We start from the raw sequence: 20673 nt of genomic DNA, 5'->3' as shown, positions 1-20673 counted from the left end.
CTATGCCTCAATTTCTCCTCTGACCATAAAACAGAAAGCTGGTACATACAGAAGAATAGTGCTTGGTATTTAATAAATGCTCAAAAAACATTATATTATCAATACTTTTACCTTGTAGGGTACTAATAATAGTTTTAACAATAATAACAGTAATAATTATTGTGGATATTGAATAGTGTTGTGGATCTAAAGCACTCATCACATGATAAATATTGGAAAATATTAGTTTCTGCTTCTCTCCTCAGATTACCTATGCCCACTTATGAATTCTAGAGACATTACAAGTTTTCTTCTATCTATGGAAGAAGCAGGCTCAATATGACTCAAGGCCCTCTGGTTCCATTTTGGGGGGCACATTTCTCTCTCTCCTACGGGGCAAGTCATCATCCAGAAGCAAGGAGAAGTGAAAAAAATATAGGATATGTCAGTTTAGACTTGGTTACGGCAGGCATGGGAACAAGTCAGAAGAGACAGATGTGTTTAACGGCCAATGCATTTGTCCAAAGGAATCATTTTCACTGGCCAGGAGCCCAATTAAACCTGTAAAATGGAAATCCAGAAAATCAGATTAACGAGCCAGTCATTGGTCAGGAAGAGGCCCAGCTAATTCTGTGTTTAGCATGACGGATGGTCCCAGAGCAAATAATTGGATGACATCCATCAAATGTAAAATAAAAGGTGTCACTGAAAGGGAAAGTAGTAATAATCTCTGGGATTTACAGTGCCAGCACATTTGCTTGTAAGGAAGAGAAAAGTTCATCAAAATAGATTAATAGCCGCTAAACTTTATTCCTTCCTTGTGTGATTGCCAGAGAACCACACAAATGATAGCGGAGAGGCGGCAAAGGCACTAGGCTGGTATCATTCCAGCACAGGGAGTGCTAAGGGGGAATGCTAGAACCCCTATTTGGAGACAAGTCCCTGTGACCAGCGGGGACTGGGCAGGGATGGAGTTCTTCTCTACAGCAGCCGTGTAGTCACTAAACAATGGAGAAAATCGAATTCAGAGGCTCTCTGGTTAAGCGAATGAATCACAATTCATTGTTCAGTCAGTAAGTATTGACTTCCTGCCCTATGCCTGCCGTTTTGGAGATGTGCTCATTCCTAGTTAAATTTTTAAGCATAGGCTGGAGCTGTACACTGGCTGGGACAATGAAAGGCTGTATGATGTTGGGCAAATTAGTGACCTTTCTCAGCCTCATTGTCCTGACCTGTAGAGCATATATATACATATATATATATATATCTCCTCTACCTGTCAGGAATATATATATGTATATGTATATATATAAGTGCAAATGAAGTATGGTTTATAAACTGCTTACTGTAGCATCTTCCACGTAATATGTTTTCTCACTGCACGGTAATTACTATTCCTCTGGTTTTTATTACGTCACTTCTCTTCTAAGAAGACATCATTTTTAAGATGCAATGTCAGTGTCATGGCAGATGCTCTGGGAATATGAAGAAACACAAACGTATACACACAAGTCAATTACAGAGATTTACAAAAATTTTTTTAAAGATGTTGGAATTAAGGAAATGTTACAATTGTTGACACGAGTAAGATGAATAGAGGATTTGTCTCAGTCACAGGAGGAGGAGAACAGGTTTAGAGCCAATCTTTACTAGGTTCATATTTGTCTTATCTTGGGCAAGTCATTCCATATCTTATAGACTCTGCAGTGTTGTCAGTGGGATTAGACTAGATAATTTATGTAAGGGAGGTTCTGGAGCATGGTAGATGAACCCAATTGATGACAGTTTTATCATTGTTTTTATCATGATGCATCCCCTAATCGCCTGCCGTGAGATCAGCATTACTTAGTAATCAAGAAGTTACACCCTTATAATAAGACGTGGAGGGATCATTATAGGTATATGTACACCACAGGAGTAAATGTTGAAAGTGCTATAGAAATGGAAATAACGAAATTCAGGAGATGAGAGGAGGGAGAAGTTATAATGAATTGGTGGCGTCCACAACCCTTCTGTGAACTCCGGGGCCTTACACTGAGGTTTAAAGTATCAGCTGGATTTCTGCAGTACAGAGAGTGGACAGCCAGGACAGAGGCAGAGCTGCGGGAGCCAGCTTGATGTCGCTGGGGGAATGCTATGGCATCAGAGGTACTGGGGAACCTCTGGGCTCCTTGGGCTTCGTGCAGCCCTTTAATATTTTAGATTATTCCATGGTAGTTCTGAAGTGTAATTCCATCTTCATGCTTTATTTAAGCAGAAACTCTCCCAGGTTGTGTGTGTGAGCTTGTGTGTGTGTGTGTGAAAAAGAGAGAGAGAGAATCTGTGCTTGCACAGAGCCATACAGGCATGGCTGGGCTGAGTTCCAGAGTCAGGTCAGCGGGACCCTATCAAGGGGACCACTCTGTTCTCCTTTGGCCCTTGGTAAGTTAGAAACCCCAAGGGGCCCTGCCTTGCCCTGTGGTGCTGATAAGAAGCCTGGTGGTGCTGTCATCTTGTGCCCTGCGGAGGTGACCGGGTCTTCGGGGGAAATGCTTCTTTTAATTGCTGACCTCTGGCCAGCATTAGTAACGGGATTCTGACACTGGTCTAATTCACTAAGGGTGAGGTTGGTGAAATTCAGGATGTTCTGTGGAGAGCTGATTTTCAAGCACATGATAGGTGACCAGAGGATATATTTGGGGGTTTAAAAACTTTATCACTGGGTAAAGGGTCTTCTTGGGTGGGGGTGATGCAAATGATTTAGAACTGTGTCAGAGGTGGTGGTCATACAACATTGTGAAGGTTCTAAATGCCACCGAATTGTACACTTTAAAATGGTTAATTTGATGTTATTATGAATTTTGCCTTAATTTTAAAAAGACTTTATTATCACTGTAAACACAAAATTCAGGGCAGTAGCTACATCTCAGAGGGAGGCAGGGGTCAGGACAGGTGAGGAGCACAGAGGCATAGAGGTGCATGTCAGTTGGCACTGAAGTTCTTGTTCTGTGCTGCTCCAGGTGTGGCCCCCAGACCAGCAACATCAGCATCATCTAGAACTTATTAGAAAAGACAATTCTTGGACCTCATCCCAGACTGATTGAATCAGAGGCTCTGTGGGTGGGGCCCAGCAGTCTGAGTTTTAACAAGCTTTCTGGGCAATTCTGATGCATGCTGAAGTTTAAAAACTACTGATCTAGTTCTTGGGTTTGCAGGTACATTTACATGTGTTGGTTTTATAATTAAAAATAAAACCAAATTAAAGAAGCAAATAAATAGGATCATGCCAGGACTAATGGTGACTGTGCTTAGAACCAAGGGTTATATTTTAATCTGATTCTATATAGTTGAGATATATTTAAAAAAGAAAAACAAAAGACTTCTCAGCAACTCATTGGTCTTAATCTGTCAACACCCCACCTCTAAGCCAACACGGAACAATATAGATTCAGAACAGATGTCTTATAAAAAAAAAAAAAAGTCTTGGAATACGAGATAAGAATGATTCTCATTAGAAAATAGAGATGTAAGGATAGCAGTGACCATCAGGGGGAAACCAGTCTCTCCTCTTGGTTCACAGCCTAAGACTTTGCACCAAGTTTTTTCCAAGGTTCTGCCTTCACGCTGACTTGAACATCTGTTCTACCTGGCAGCTTGTGGTGCCTGCTTTGTGGGCTTGCACTCTGCGCAGGTCGAGGGAGAGCCATGGGAAATGCCACCTCTTGGAGTGAGGAGCGACGGGTGGCTTTCAGTAGAGATGTTATACCCCTCCTGCTCCCAGCAGCTGCTGTGGATGGGCACTAGGGTTGGACCAGGGTCAGGGGACTGGCCTGTCTTCAGCAGGAGCCTGGGCTTCCAGTGATTGCTTCCTCAGCACAACAGCCTGCTTGCGACTGTCCTCCTGTTATTTCCTCTGAGCAGGCTATGTTGTCTTCTCCTGTGAATATTAATTTCCCCTGAGTTAGGATAATTGGGCCAAGAGCAGCCATCTGCAGAGCTATGCCATGTTGGTGAGACTTTCCAGCAAGCCCAGGCCAGGGGACCATCTCTTGGAGTGGTTTCCAGGTTCCTCCAAGAATCTATCTGTTGCCAAGTGAGGTTTCAGATGTTGACTCCCCCTGCCATGAGCTAGTAGAACTGAGACTCAGACCTAAGATTTCTGACTTTCAAATCCAGAGTTCTTTCTCTGACTTTTGATACCTTTAATTAACTAGCACATGGAAGGAATCAGTAAATATCTGCTCAATGCGTGGATTTGTAAATAGGACGGAAAAAAATTGTGCTCAGAGAGGAAGTGAAATTAATTTCAAAGTAATAAGGCTTTGAGCAATAGTAATTGTTCAGATACAAAACAAATTTTCTTTGACAATCATGTCATCGTTGCAGTGGATTAAAAGCTGCTGAAAAAAAAAAAGAATATATAGATCATGGGTACAGCAGACATCAGTAGCTTCTCTGTTTTCAGTTGAAAATATTTATTAAGTGTGTATGTATTCAGAGCACCGTGACAGAGTACAGAGCCCCTGCTCTCACAGACATTGCCAGCCACAGGGAAAGACTGTTGGAATTGCTGACTTATTGTCTAAGTGCTGTGTCACAGGAGCAACTCAGGGCACTGTGGGGTTGGAGGATCGAAGCCAACAGGGAGTATTCCCTAAAAGGTTGTCACAAACCTACTGTGGCTGTTGATGGAGGGGCTACTGCTTTCCACCTTGTGCCGTGATCCGTAGCCCCATCTGACCTTTTGTGTTTTCCCCACGATACAGGTAACAAGTGGTGGAAGAGCCAGCTACTACGTGTCTTACCGAAGAGAAGCCTTCACTCAGATAAAGCTGCCCAAGTACTCGCTGCCCAAGGTACGCACCTCCTGCTCCCCTGGGTACTGCCAGATAAAGCGGTGGGGAGAGGCTGCCCTGTTGGGCTGCAGAAGGTTTGATCCCTGCCTGGGAGACAGCTGGCATTCAGCCTGACTTACCACTGCGGGGTTTAGCCTCTGCTGGTGTCGCTGAATCTGGGTTCTGTGTTCCCCTCTCAGCAGGGTACACGGGCAAGAGCTTTGATTTCCTATGATTCAAACATCCGATATGATCTTGGGTCATTTCCCAGGACTGGTAATGAAAGGAACACTAGCTTTGCAATCTCTCCTGAGGGCCCCTCCCTTTCACAAGGGCCTTATTGACCAGTAGAGGGCCAGGCTTAGAATGGTCCAGGCAGAAGCCATAGATAGATAGATAGATAGGTAGATAGATGCGGACAGGTTAGTCTCATAGCTTTCTTGCTTCTCTCTACCTTTTAATGCTAAATATAAATGCACTGCCTGTGCTTCCTCTCCCTTCTGCCACTATGAGTAATTAAAAAGGAATAATTTACTATAATATTAATATCAAATCATGGCATTTTAACTCTTATATTGGAAAATCATAAAACTTACTCTGTGGACCTCATCCCTTGTGAACAGTGGCTTCTGGGAGGAGACAGATCTTAGAACGTTGGTGTGAATGTGGGAGGGCTTTAGTTGCATCACCTATTAAGGCTGCAAAGAAGCAAAGTCTCAGGTTGGACATGTATCAAATGTAATGTTACAAAGGCTTGGATCTCTTAAGTTGGTGCTAGGAAACATATCATGAAAGGCGAAATGAGTACAGAGGTAGAAGGGATTATGGGATAAGAAGGTGGATAACATCTACCCCTGGTTGCTTTTATACATTCACCTATTCATGTAAACATGCACATACCCATTCATTCATTTGTTCCTTCGTTTGTTCACCCATCGATCTATTCTTTCTTCCATTTAAGTTTTTACTCTGTGCCAGGCACTGAACTAAGCTCTGTGGTTAGAGTGGTAAATAAGATACAAACGTTCCCTGCCTTCATGGAGCTTGTATTCTGGTAGAGGAGAGACACTGAACAAGCAACTGTGGGTGTAGGGAGTATTATAGGTACAGAAGTTCAAGGGCCATTGTGACATGATAGTTGGAGCTCACCAAATATGGGTAGAGAAGACGAGTTTCCTAAAGAAAGTGATGCTTAAGATGATTCAAGACAGATACAGAGTTAACCCTGCAAGCAAGTGTTCGGGAAGCTGGTAGAAAATACATATACTGGCCCGATTTTAAGAGAGAGTATGGTTCATTTAACAAACTGGAAAACCATATTGAGAGACTGGGTTCCACAGAGAGAGGTGGAGAGGCTGACGAGGTTCGCAGGGACCATGGGAAGTAGCCTCAGGGGCCGTGGGCATTAATTTCTCATTTTCTCTAATGTCTCTGTGATTGGCTTTATAGGCCCATTGTCTAGGACTACGCTTGCAGGATGTACCCATCAGATATTCTAAACCCAAGCAGGAAAGAGGTATCCCTGCCTGCAGAAGATGAGGAAGCGGAAGTTCACGATCACGTTCTTTCTAAAGGAGAATGACCCTTAGCAGTAGCCTGGTGATTTCCATGTATTGGCCCAGGAAAAGAGTTTCAGGAACTTTCCAAGCCACATTCTCCATGTAGGGCCTATTTTGCCTCTTGTATGTATGCCTGTTGTATGTATTTTTAAACCTCTCAGGAAAGCAAACAGTTTGCTCCCCTGGGCAATGTGCCTGCAGGTGGGGATAAATGAAGCCTGGCATCAATCACAACCCTAGAACACTCCATCAGTGATTGGCAACCCCATGGCAATTTACTGTGGTAGAGTACCCTCCGTGCAGCGCCTTTGATAGAACTTCATCCAGAACAGCTTCTCATTGGCATGAGGGCTGTCGTGAAGATAGCTGGATGGTTATCGATCCCTTTCATTCGTCGGCATTGGCCGGGTTTTCATAGCCTGGGCCGAGGAGGTGAGGACAGAGTGGGTGGAGGGAGACTGGTTCTTTCCATTGTTTAAAAATGGAAATGGCTTTTAAGCAAGTTGTTGCCGTTCCACGTTGTGGTGCAGTTGCTGCTGGGCATCTTGCTTAGAAACAGAAACACGGCAGATCTGCCCATCATCACGGCCCCCCCACCTCTACTCCCAGCTGACTGTTCAGAATACACTCCCCTGGGGCACTCCGTGGTTTCCGAGTGTTTTGCAGGGAAGGAGATGAAGGCCATTAATAAAGAGTGACGTTATTAAGAGCAGCAGCCTTGTGCTGAGTCCTCAGTAACCCAGCCCCTGGGCATCGGGCGGGCGCTGAGTCTCAGGCCGATGGCCGTGTAAAGCACGCACCTGTGGAGGGCTTGGAGACAGATGACAGAAGCCATGGCAGCCTCGGGAAAAGGAGATGGAGCTCAAGAGCAGAAACCCAGGGCTTTCATTCCAGCTCTGCCTGCTGCTCATCTGTGAGCCCAGGTCTTCGCATCTGTAGAATGGGCATCATAACACCATTCCATCTGGCAAAGTTGTAAGGATGCAGCAAATGGCTCGTTGCTGGTAAAGTGTAAAGCGCTGGGCAAGTCTAAGCAGTGATTGTGTTCCAGGGGAAATACTACTGACGCTCTTAACCTGTTGGGCGAGTTCCTCGTGGGGTCGTGTCCCAGGCTGCTCCTGCTCTCAGAGTTTGCCGGCCTCACTGGACCCCTCTGAGTCTGATAGACCTCCTCTTGCCTCTTAGATTCTGGACTTGTTCTTAACTCGCTACTCTGTCATTTCTGCAAGAGAAAAAATTGTTTCCTGTCGGTTGGTTTGTTTCTGTACGGAACTCAGTTTGGCGGTAACAATGTTGAGCTTGACTTGAGCCCCAAGCTCCTGGAAACAGCAACATTTAAGAAATCCCCCCACCCTTTTGTGTTCCTGGATATGGCTTACTGCGAAGACCACCCCCCCTTCTCTTAAATGTGCCCCGTATTTACCTCTGGCAAGACCAGGTTCCTGTTCTTTGTCTCATAAATGATTCGCTGAACTGTTTGTCCCCACTGACCAATCTGGACAAAATGCCTGCTAATTTGACTGGACCAGACTTAAGTCTGGCTTTTCTCCTTATGAGAATCGCTTGACCCTAAGGAAAACCATTTCCTGTTTAACTACTCACCCCACTCCCCGCAGTTCATGCTAGCCTTGCTTTACTTCTCCCAATACGAGTAAATTCTTTTCTGCCTTCACTCTGAGGTGCTTGCAGATACTTTGATCAGAGTGTTCTCCCTATTCCAATAGTCTTTTCCAATCAACTCTCTCCTTACCTGAGGCTGGGTTTGTTTTTGACAGTAGAATACAGTTAATCCCACTTTGAATAATGAAAGAGAACAGGGGGAAATATGTTTTAGGTAATTTATTATAATGATAATGACAATGATGTTAACCTTTCCTTAATTTCCTTAGGAAAATTGTCCTTAATTTTTACATTTCCCCGAATACTGATTTATCCTTCCTTGCTGTGCCATGGCCTCACTTCTTAAAGGGTTATCTGTAGTTTTAACCTCTTTTCTCACTTTCTATTCACTCTTGAACCTACTGCTAGCTGCCCTCAGCTCTCCCACATCCATCTCTCCACTGTCCCATTAAAAATCTGCTAGCCATTGTAACCAATGGCCACCTGCATGCCAAATCCAATTAGACATCTCTACATCTTTATCTTTTGGTTTTTTTTTTTTTTTTTAACTCTCTGGAGCATCTGACACTGTTGGGGGAAAAAAAAAAATCTGCACTTGATACTCTTCCCTTTGACAGTGTTTTTCTCCTGATTTCCTTTTCTGGATCCCCTTCCCTTGCCATCCTTAAAGTGGCGATGTTCCTAAACTCCCGTTGCATTCTTCATGGTTCCTGAGTGACCTCATCCCTTCTCTTCACACTGATGACTCCTATATCCACAGCCCCCGCAGATATCTCTCCATTAAACTCTGAACTATATCGTTAACTGCCTAATCGAGGTACATTCCCTTAAAGAACACGTTTAACAGCTGAGCTCAGAGTCTCTACCTTTTGACCCTTATATCTCCTCCTTTTATTTACTTACTCCATTTATTTACTCAATGAACTATTGTTGGATGTCTACCATGTGCTAGATACTCTGGTAACACTAAAAATAAAGTGACAAATAAGAGAGACATAGTGTCTGCCATCTGAGAACTCATTATAGTCTAATGAGAGAGGCAGATATCACACAAATAATTATGGAAGTGATTGTTCATTTTGATTGTAATGAATACTCTAAATAAAAAGCAGAAAATTTTGTAATTCAGGTATCTGAGATATTCAAGATATGTCCTTCTCCCTTCTGTAGATTCTACCTCCTTAATATCTCACAAGTTCATTTCATAGAGTTCTCATAGAGAATCTGCTTCTTCAGTTCAGGCCCTTGTGCATTACTGCCTGGATGGTTGCAATGACCTTTTAAGCCTTCTCCCTTCCTTCTAACATTGCCCCATTTAAATCCCCTCTTCACAATGCTTCCATATTGGATATTATCATGTAATGAACTTGATCATCTTCAACAAAATCTATGCATTAATTAACCAACTCTAATCCTCCCTTTCTCCTGCTTCAAATCTTGTGGCAGTTTTGTACTTCCTTCAGGGTAGAACTTCGGTGTGCCATACAGAACCCCTTATGATGTGGCCACTGTCTATCCTCACCTCCCTCAGAGGAAAATTGCCTTCAGGTTATTCCAAGTTCCATACATTCCCTTAAATACTCCACCTGTCTCTCACCTGTAAGCCTTTGTTCACCGTTTTCAGTATGTCTATTGTAGTCCTTAGTCAAGTTCACGAAAGGCCACCTGAGTCTGTGATGTCTCCACCAGCAGATGGGCATATTCTTGAGGTCAGGTTCTACGTTTTGTTCCTGTCTGTATTTATATATGGTGTTTGGCCCATGGCAAATGCTTAATAACATAGGTGTTTCTGTAATGAATGAAGTTACATTAGGCCCGAATTACAAGAAAATGTTTCAATAACACGGAAATATTTTTACACTGTTCACCTAGGAAGTCAGAGGTTAGATTTTCAAAAAGCAACCATGATTCTCCCTAGTGACTGTATTGGGAGGATGTAGGGGGAGTGTTATTTATAACTGTTTTACTAAGGAAGTGACACATGCTTTGGAGTTAAATTAGGGTAGCAAGATGAAAGAAATAAGCTTTATTGTCATTCAGATTCCTATTGGACCATTTTTAACTAATGATGCTTTTCTTTGTCCTAGAAGGCTTAATATTCTCATTATTGGTTGACCCCTATTCAACTCTAAGACCTATTAGGAGAGAGGGCACATAGTTCAGAGTTATTCAAAAAGTGATTCCCTAGATTGCATGCACTAGAATCATCTGGAGGGCTTGCTCAGGTGGTAGAATCTAAGGCTCCACAACCAGACATAATGAATCAGAATCTCAGGTATTGGGACCCATGAGTTGGCATGCTATTAGGATCTCCAGGTCATTTTGATACACACCGAATTATACCCCCACTGGTAAGGAGTTTAGCCTCTTTATTCAGATAGTCTTAGGTTCAAATCTTAGTAATATAATTTATTAGCTAAGTGACTTTGGTAAATTAAGGATTTCTCAAGTGGACATCCCATAATTCTATATACTAGAGAGTAGTCTGTCATCCTAGAGCCTGGAGTACCTGCTCACCAGGTAACATAGTCCCAGTGCGGGTCTAAACTAAGATGCACTCACAGCAAATCTGGCTGCCTCTAATCCTGACCATGCCCCAGTGTTTTAAGGTGTTTTTTCCCCCTCACTTCTTTTACATTAGTTTAGTCTAAAATAACTTAGCGCATTCATTTTTATGACCAAAAACATCTGGGGAAAGCCAGGCATTTCTGTTGCATTTTTAACAGGTTAAGTGAATTTAATCCATATTTCCTGCAGCTGCTATTTCCCCTCCTACTGGGTTCTTGGGCTTTCATTCCACACCACACAACGTGTGACTTCATCACATGGTTTTTAAGAGTAAGCCTTATTTCCATTTTCAAGCACCTCAGCAGGAACCTGTAATTCTACAAGGTGTGAAAGCACAAATGAGCAAGTGAGGTCTTAGTCAAGGTGACCTAGGGAGTCCAAGGCTAGAGGCTGAGATCTGACAGAGAATCTCCAATAAAAGATCCAGAACTCACTTTCTCACTTTTGCCTCCTCCCAGCTGTCCAGATGAGTTTGCTTTTTTGTACAATCGGCCTGGAGGAGCTCTCCATGGTTCTGACATTAGAGACATTGCTGCCTCCTTTTTTTTGTTGAAACCATTTCTGGGAAAGGTTGTCAAATAAGGTGAAGGCTAGATCCACCCTAGTTATTTACTTACTGTCACTCCACTTGCCTGTGTCCCTATTACCAGTGTTTTTTGCCACAGTGACAAGGGTGCCTCTCTTTTTGCTTTCCTGGGATGATATTACTCTTTGGCATATACACCTGTATAGTTATACATTTTTAAAATTACTCTTATTTAGTCCAATATCTATCCAGGCTAACATTTCTTCCTGACAGTGTAAGTTCCTTAGGTAATGACTTGAGTTTGTGGTAATCTTTGTACAATGCCTAGCCACATATGCAAACTGGCTTTTAAAAATGATTTTGAATTCTGAACTATTAGATTTGATTTTAGAAATGACCCAGTCCAGGAATACAAACTAAAGTGGCTTCAGGAACCAAGAAGTTAACATTAATATATAAGGGCAGATCATAGGTATGTAGGGCTAAGCCTCCAATGAGTGCTGACTCTACCTAAAATACTACATTTTCAGGTATTTGATAGAGGTTATGGTCAAACCAAACAATTGTGATTCATATTCATTTCATGGGTCATTGGTTTGCAACTTCTGATTTAGAGGCTGTATATACAAATAGTTAGAAGCTAACAATTAGGTTAGAGTCATATCACAGAGGTTCAAAACATGGTTTGGCTACTTAACGAGTTATGTAATCTGAAGCAAGTTGGTAAACCTCTGCGTGCCTTAGTTTGCTCCTCAGTAAAACAGGAATAATCATACTACCTCCATTGTAGAATTATTGGATTTTTTAATTGAAATAATACATTTAGATGACTTAGAATGTGCCCAAATGTTAGCTATTTTTATTGGTAGCCCAACCTCTTCACTCTTTCAGTGAGAAAATGGAAGCTCAGGGAAACTGATGCATCCAATATCATACAGCTGACTTATAGCAGAGCTTATGTTATGACCCAGAACACTAAATTCTAGAGTGAGTATCCTTTCCTGTATATCTGTGGTTTTCAAACATTACTGTATTAGCAGCAGAACGCCCCTCACCTTTTACTCCTAAAATATTACACAGAACTCAAGGACATAACAGATCTCAGTAGTGCCTCTCTGTTTACAACAGAGTTGGAAGCCCAGAGCCCCACCCATCGGCTATGCCTCTGTGCCACCCTTCTTGCAATCCCTATCTGAAGATTCCAAAGAAAGGCGTGAAAACCGTTACCCTAAAAAGTTTGAAATCATAAATGAAGATCTAATGAAGGGATAGGACCTGTCATTTTTGCACGTGTGGGTTTCCCCTTGCAAGGTTGTATGTCTCCGTTAGCAAAGACCAACTTTCAGTTATAAAAATAAAAAATGAAAGTGGATAAATCCCTTGAAGCCATGGAAAATCATACCCACCAAAGCCCCTTACACCCATCTTACTGTCACTTAGCAAGTAACAGAAATCATGAAGCTCATAATTTATAGCTTTGGCCCGACACGGAATTGTTTAACCTTGCCTATAACTCAAGCTTTTTCTCAACCGTTTCATAAGTCATGGTAATTACTGTGGGTCTCAGTGGGCAAGGAGATATGAAGATCTGCTGCCTTACAGGCCTTCCATCTTCTTACAGGACATGCACATCATTAGTACCAATGAGAACCAAGTGTTCGCAGCTGTCCAAGAATGGAACCAGAATGACACGTACAACCTCTACATCTCAGACACACGTGGGATCTACTTCACCCTGGCCATGGAGAACATTAAGAGCAGCAGAGGTCTGATGGGAAACATCATTATTGAATTGTATGAGGTATGTAGCCAAGGTTTCATGAGTTTTAACAGTATGAACACAAGCATTGGAGTCAGATGGTCCTGAATTCAGATCTCAGCTGTACACTTAGCAGTTGTAACTTTGGGCAAGGGACTTACCTTCTCAATTCCCTCACCTGTAAAATGGGGATAAAATATTGATCTAATGAGATTGTTGTGAGAATGAGGGATAATGTTTGTAAAGCATCTAGTGTGGTGGTTGACTCAATAAGCCTTCAACAAATGGGAGCTAAAGTCAATGTCTTATGTGTATGAGCAGGATTACAACCCAGAAGTGAAGGTACTTGACTTCAGTGATCTCTTAAGTACTTTTTTCAAATCTGTGCTTCTTTTTGTGAGATCTGGGTGGAGGGATTAGTGCTATTTATATACCTTAAATTATTTGGAAAATCATGTTTTATGAACAACTTTATAGGAGAGGAAAGCACATATCACTGGTAGGAGTGAGGGTTTCCCTGAAATGCCGCCAGATGCCAACACCTGTGCATAGAGAAGAACTGGCCGTGACTTACATCTTTTTTTCAATATGATCACCTTTATTGAGTTTCCACTTATATTGAATGTTTTTAATGTGACCACCAGTTAAAGAATAATTTATCTAGGAAACCAAGTGATTCCACTTAGGGACTAGATTTAAAAAAAAAAAAAAACTAATTGTTTCAGTGACCCTAATGATACACTGCTTGCTTATACCTCTAGTGTGTGATCTTTCGCAGTGAAAGAACTTGACTGACCACTTCAACTAGATGGATTGATTTGAGCAAAGGAGGCATGTCTCGTTATCCAACATTTACTAGTGACCTGTGGTCGGACCCACACAGGCTGTACTGGTGGAGGTCATTCATTCACAGCAGGACAAGTTTCCTGTTGTGGGCGGTAGCCTCAGATGGTATGGGTGAGCTACTCCATCGTGAGTTTTCCTTTTCGAGGAGCGGGAGTGGCTGTCAGAGCAGAGAGATCAGCGCATGGGCTTCTGCTTGACAGTGGTCTCTTCTGAGCAGTGCATGTCAAAATTCCAGCATCCCTACTCTGGTATCTAAGTTGGCTGCTCAGTTACTAAGAGTGGTGGAAACATGTAAGATTCCAGTTATTCTATTAGGTAGAAGGCATGGGGTGAATGCAAGTACATTAAAAAGAAGGAGAGAAGTGAATGTCAGGGTAGAAATACGCTGATTTTCTAGGACGTAGACAAGTGCTGAAATAATTCCCTTAGCAACAAGGTCCCAGCTTCGGAAATGACCTAGGTTTCTTCCTAAAGCTGTAAAGACTAGTAGAGATGACTAGGGGTGTAAATGGCTTTGGGAAGCTTACATTTTCATGCCTCTAATCACACCAGGAGGCAGAAATATACCTTTGTTATTGGGCAGTAAATCACATCTGTGGGAAGGTTTGGATGAATGTTCCCAGGACTGAGGCCATTCCTGTTTGCACAAGTAAGCCTGTAGAGGTAAGAGGATTATTCATGCTCCTGTGGTCAGAGCCCAGTAGGAGAGGTGGACATTGCTGCAGATGACCTTTCAGCTGAGAAATTCCTGTTTCTCTGACTCTGTTGATATGGTGGGTGAGTTTGCCACTGTGCAGTTCCTTTCCTAAAACAGGGTGCCTGAAACTCCTTGGTCATTTAGAACAGTGAGACATTCTGATCTGAAGTGGCACATGAATCAAAATGAAGAATGTGCCAAGATACATGTAATTTTTTTTTGTCTTGCTGATGTCAGTCTTTTTTGGGGAAAAAATACATGGTGTCATCGCACCTACAGAGAAGCAAGATACACCAGGCAAGGCAACTTCCCTAGAACCAATTTTGTTGACCTTGTTCTCCATTCATTTTTACCAAGGTTGATCATGCCCCTGCATTGTGTTCCAGCCCATGAGGAAAGCAGGAAAGATAAGGGTTCTTACCCTCAGGGAGCTTACAGTCTAGTTTGTTGGGTTTTGAAGGGGTCAATAAACAAAGTTCCTCTTTTACCTGCCCAAGAATGAAACCATTTGAGACAGAAACAAAGGGTGAGACAAAAGGAGATCAAATGTCAACTTTATGGCTTTGAAAAGCATGTAGGAGGAAATGGTCTTGCTATTACTGCTCCCCAGAATTGAACTCATCCATCCAGTCACAGGCAGAAATAGTGAATCAAAAGCTCTCCCGTGGAACACGGGGAGAGGGAAGGGTAAGCTGGGACAAAATAAGAGAGTGGCATGGACATATATACACTACCAAATGTAAAATCGATAGCTAGTGGGAAGTGGAGCTCAGCTCGGCGCTTTGTGCCCTCCTAGAGGGGTGGGATAGGGAGGGTGGGAGGGAGGTGCATGAGGGAGGGGATATGGGGATATATGTATATGTATAGCTGATCCACTTTGTTATAAAAACAGAAACTAACACACCATTGTAAAGCAATTATACTCCAATAAAGATGTTAAAAAAAATAAAAAGCTCTCCCATGGAAGCCTGTCTCTGTAACACCACAGCACTGTGGTGCAGAGGATGTGATCTTTGCAGGCAGATCCCCAAAATAGTTGAGTTAGGGATGTGCTGTAAAAGACCAGTTCTTTTTCTCAATGTTACCAATCCGATTATCAGTACTTTTGCCCTGGGGAGGAAGAGGTGAAGAAGTGGAAGGCATTCCAAATGTCAAGAATGACATAAGCCAAGAGTTCGGCAGACAGTGTAGATTTGTAAGTCCGTGAGCTAGCCAGTCTAATTGCGTAGAATAGATGGTTGTCAGGTACAAGAATGAGTGCTGCATAAGTAGTTGGGGTTCAGATTCTAGAAGGCATTTAATACCAAGGTAATAAATTATATCCTGACACTATCTAGACCATGACCACACTGAAGGTTTTTAGAGGGTGATGCTGTTTTGCACCTGGGTATACATTCTGTGATTTGAAGATTAAGCCCAATTTAATTGGTCTCTAGGGGTCATTAGACTTTAACCTTCTTCACTGGAGATTCTCACAGAAACTGAGATTGTGTACCATATGGCCAGTTAGCAAAGAGACTATAATTTTTGTGGACTCTGAATGCCCTTAAGTAATACAGCTGGAAAAAACAGTGAGCTTTCGTGTTCAATTCAGCAAAAGTAACACACTTTCATGAAATGTATTTTGCTTGATGAGGGTGGTACATGAGACTCAAAATCTACTGGAAAGACGTAAGTGACTCTAGTAGGGTATTGATCACAGTCTAACTTGTATTAGAGGTGCAATTCCTGCATGTTATGGGATCACTAAGAGGAAAATTAATTCTAACTTGATGAATTTGGGGAGACTTGCAGATGAGTAGGTTTAAATGATGAACTGCTAGAGCATGGGAGAAAGGCATGCCTGGTAAAGTCCAGCATAAGAAGAGAACCAGAGTCTGATGAGTAGAGGTCCATTTTCCTAGAATGTCGAATGACCTTGGAGAATAGTGGGGATAAAGACTATGAAGATGCTAGTAAAGAGCTTGACTGAAGAGTCGGGCATTTATTCTCTGGGCTGGTATTTCTCTATGTTTTCCCTTACATCTAGCAAATGATAATTGTATGCACGAGGTAGTCCCTATGCCAAGTTAATGTAAAGCTTTATATTACAATGTGACAGGGTGGTACATCTGTTTTCCCTTGTCTGAAATGTCTGAGATGCCTTTAGTTAACACAGATGTGAGGTGGCTCGAGCTGACCACAGCTGCTTAAAGCTACTGGTGTGTCATTCTGTCTTCCACATGGACCTCTCAAACCTCTTCTTGACATTGGAAAGGGGACAAAGAAAGTGAGAATTTATTTGAGAAGTTCACCTTGTAGGTCTTGGCACTGAGAGACCTTGGAGATCAAGGGGATCAACCCCACCCAACTCCCTAAAATCTAAGGCGAGGCATTGTTCATTTCCTGGTCTGTTGGAGCAGTTGCCTGCTGAAGAGGGAGCCTGTTGTGCTCTGTCCAATCCCTTCGTCAGAGTGCAGTCTTGTCATGGCTGTAATTACATAATCAGGGGAGAAAATAATTCTTGAAGGCCAAATAATGATCTCTTCTTTAAGGTAACAGAGCCATTCCATCAAAACAAGGCTGGTGTTGACAATGAATGCAGTTCATTATGTGTGTTCACCATTATTCTTATGACACTCTTTTCATATAGAGCTCTGTAGTGGTTTTTTCACATCTCTAACTCTAAACTGCATTTCTTCCTAGATGTTCTCCACTGATAAATCAGGTAACAAATGTTCTTTGCAACACTTTCAGTTATATTGTAGAAACATTCTCTGAGCTGCTGCATTTTCTTCAGTATTTTCTTGGATTAAGCATCCAACTTGTAACTCTGTATAATAATAACAACAGCATACCAGGTAATGCCTTAAACTGACACTGTCAAGTAAATATATAACAAGCTACACATGCACTTTAAAATCAAGAGAAAAAAGTAAAAAAAGTAAAAAGAAACAGGTGAAATTAATTATAATATTAATTTCTAATATTATATTATTATAATAATATAATATTATAAATTAATATATTTTATTTAACCAAATATAATATTATAAATTAATATTATATTTTATTTAACCAAAATATCCAAATACTGTCATTTAAGTATATGCTCAATATGAAAAATTACTAATGAGATATTTTATATTTTTTGTCATACTAAGTCTACAGTATCCTGGGTATATTTTTCACTTCTCAAGCATCTCAATTCATATGCTAAATTTTCACCAGAAATACTTGATCAGCATTTATATTTCTTAAAATTTACAGTAGAAAAGGTAGATTCACATACCCAAGGTATTCCCAGCATACTTAAAAGTTTGCCAATAATTGGATCAGGTATCAGTTCTTTTAAATTTCAGTTTAAATTGGTTAAAATTAAATAAAATTAAAAGTCAGTTTCTTAGTCCCACTGGCCCCATTTCAAGTTCTCAGTAGCCCTATGTGGCTAGTGGCTATGGTACTGGACAGCACAACCCTTAACGATATATATACTCTTTCTTATTTATCTATTACAATAACTCCTTGTGGTAGATACCATTCCCTATTGTGCCTATGAGAGTACAGAGATGCAGAGAGTTTGGTACCTTGGCTCAGATCACACAGCTAGTAAAGGATGAGGCTGTGTTTGAACCAATCCGTGTCAATTTGACCAAAAAGCCTAGGCTCTTCCTATTATACATTCTTTTTCACATTCATTTTTTTTATTGAGGTATAATTTATGTACAGTAAAATTTACCCTTTTTGGTTATACTCTTTTTGGTTCTATGAGTTTTGACAGAGGTATGTGCATCTACCACCATAATCGAGATATAGGACATTGAACATATAAGGTGTTGTCTCACGACATTCCCTCTTATGGCCCTTTTGTAGTCATCTTCCTCCCACCAAAAGTCACTGGCAAACCAGTCTGATTTCGCTCTGTCCCTCCAGTTTTATTTTTTCTACATTTTCATATGAATGCAAAAAAGGAAGTCTTTTGAGTCTAGCTTCTTTCCCATAGTACATTGAGATTCACGCATGTTGTTGAATATCAAGAGACGTTCCTTTCTTTCTACTGCTGAGTAATACTGCATTGCCTGGGTGTGTCCTCGTTTGTTTATTCATTCACCAGTTGAAGGTCATTCAAGGTGTTTCCAGTTCTGTGTGATCATGAATAAAATTTCTATAAACATTTATGTGAACATAAGTGTTTCTTTCTCGTGGGTAAATACGTAGGAGTAGAATTGCTAGATTGAATCTCAGTGTAGGTTTATAAAAAGCCACCAAACCATTTCTTAAGTGGCAGTGTCATTTTGTATCCCCACCAGAGATGTATGCAAGTTCTAGTTGCTTCACATCTTTAACAACAGTTGGTATTATCAGTTTTGTGTGTGTGTGAGTGTGTGTGTGCACACACATGTGTTTAGACATTCTTTTAGGGTCCTAGTGGCACCTCGTTAGTTTCGTTTAAATTTCCTAATGACTAACTATCATGAGCTCACTATACTTGGATGGATAAAATGAAACTCTGAGCCATCCTTAGTGTTCTGGCCTCTTTGCTCATCTTATTGATGTTTTATTGCTTTCTGTGTCTCTAGTGCCTGCCCTCCACCCACTGCTTTATCATGACCTTACATTACCCTTCTTTGGACAGATGGGACGGCTACTTATAGACCCCATGGGGACATTTTCCCCAACTGACCTTCATCGGCCCCTCACCACAGGTCCAACTCTAGGGACAGCCCAAGGCAAACCATGGTAATTGCTTTTCTCAGCAGAGCCCTGGCTTCCTTGTCCTGAGGGCATGGGGGTGAGCGACAGATGATTATGCCACCTGGACTCAGTGCTCTGCCAAGGGGCTGCTGTCAGTGTCCCTTTGCACCTCAAATTGATTCCCAGAGGGAAAGTGGGTCATGCAGGCCTGGGGCCTTGTACTACCCTCTTCTTTGGGGACCACCTTACAAGCTGGTACCTTTCTCCTTGAACTCTTGGGGCCAATAGCAGCAGCTATGCTGCTGATTTCAAACCACAGTGGGAAGAAGCATGTTTAAGTTGCTCAGATTCCAAATACCTCCTCGGATGGAGAAGAGTTAAAATGTGTGTCTCATTCCCCAGTTCCTTTACATTGCATGTAGTGAAGGTAAGTAGTGTTTCATGGAACTTTTGTGTCAGATATATATGTAGCTATGTGTGTACACATACGTGTATATATGGGTATGAGTCCACTAGGTGCCAACAGAAATGAATTTCATACTTGGGTTGCAATCGAAAAGTTTGAAAGCTATTGGCCTAAGATATAGAAAACAAAGTGCCCTCCAAACTTATAGTCCATTTACACAAGAGATGGAGCCAAGAAGCAACTCAGCAATAATGTAAGGGCTTTGAACAATCCAAATCCAAATGGGAAGTGTGTTATCTTTTGTTTTGTTTTTTTTTTCCAGACAGGCAGACAGGACTGAGATTGCTTTGGCATTATGTGCAACTGCAGGAGAAACACCTTCAGAGGTGCAGATGGGTTCCTTCAAAATCTCTCCTTCTATATATTTTCAGTCTCCATTCTCCTGATTTTGCTCTCAGACTATGTGAGGCACACAGAAAATAGCCATCTGAGTGGTGGAGTTCTTAGTGGGAATATGGTAATTTGGCATATTATATTTTCCAGACATACTCATTCAGAAGAACACAAGAAGCAGCTAAGTGGCTCGTAATTCATGCTAGAATGTATCGAGCTAGGAGGCAGGGGACTGTGACAGACAGGAGTCTGATTCTGACCTGTATATGTTCTAGAAATTCGATATCAAGGCCCTGGGTACGTGTTGGGGGCGGGCGGCTGGCTTAGGGGAAAGAGTTGTATGGAATCATTATCTGGTGATCCATCAGAAAAGACACCAGCTCTATGTCTAAAGAGAATAACAAAAGGCCTCCATCAGGCAGAAGGTTCTAAGGAAACAGATTCCATTTTCTGTGAGGAATTATTGGTAATTGGGTTTGAGAGAAACAACTTCGCAGTTGGTTTTAAAGACCGAGGTGATCTGAGGGCCTCACAGCCCTTGGATGGGTGTGTAAGGTGCCGGCCTTCCTGAAATGGCACTGACTTTAAGCAGCTAGGGCAGGGAGGGTACCTCTGGGGAAGGGCATAACTCTGACAACACTGCCCCTCTCCCCACCTTGGCTTCTGTCCTTACCCACCCTCTGTTCACATTAGGAATCTAATCAGTTCCATCGCTGGCCTTTTGTCAAATCCCCCTGGTGGTGTCCTTCCCAGATAGCACTGTTCTCCTCCTGACATCCTCTGTCCATTTTTGTTGTTGTTTCTTGTTTTGTATTTGGGTTGGCATTCTCTA

General features: G+C 41.9%; 1 protein-coding gene across 1 annotated transcript in view; it reads left to right on the top strand.

Moving 5' to 3' along the window:
- Positions 1-20673, top strand: part of SORCS3 (sortilin related VPS10 domain containing receptor 3) — a 593582-nt gene that overhangs the window by 478984 nt on the left and 93925 nt on the right. Inside the window, exons 8-9 of the mRNA XM_059899211.1 lie at positions 4725-4814; positions 12688-12867. Of these exons, the coding sequence (XP_059755194.1) occupies positions 4725-4814; positions 12688-12867 (270 nt within the window). The remainder of the gene's footprint in view (positions 1-4724; positions 4815-12687; positions 12868-20673) is intronic.

This window comes from Balaenoptera ricei, chromosome 16, assembly GCF_028023285.1.
Source record: "Balaenoptera ricei isolate mBalRic1 chromosome 16, mBalRic1.hap2, whole genome shotgun sequence".
Taxonomy (NCBI): Eukaryota; Metazoa; Chordata; class Mammalia; order Artiodactyla; family Balaenopteridae; genus Balaenoptera; species Balaenoptera ricei.
The sequence above is the reverse complement of the archived record's forward strand: the minus strand, read 5'-3'. Positions and strand labels throughout refer to the sequence as shown.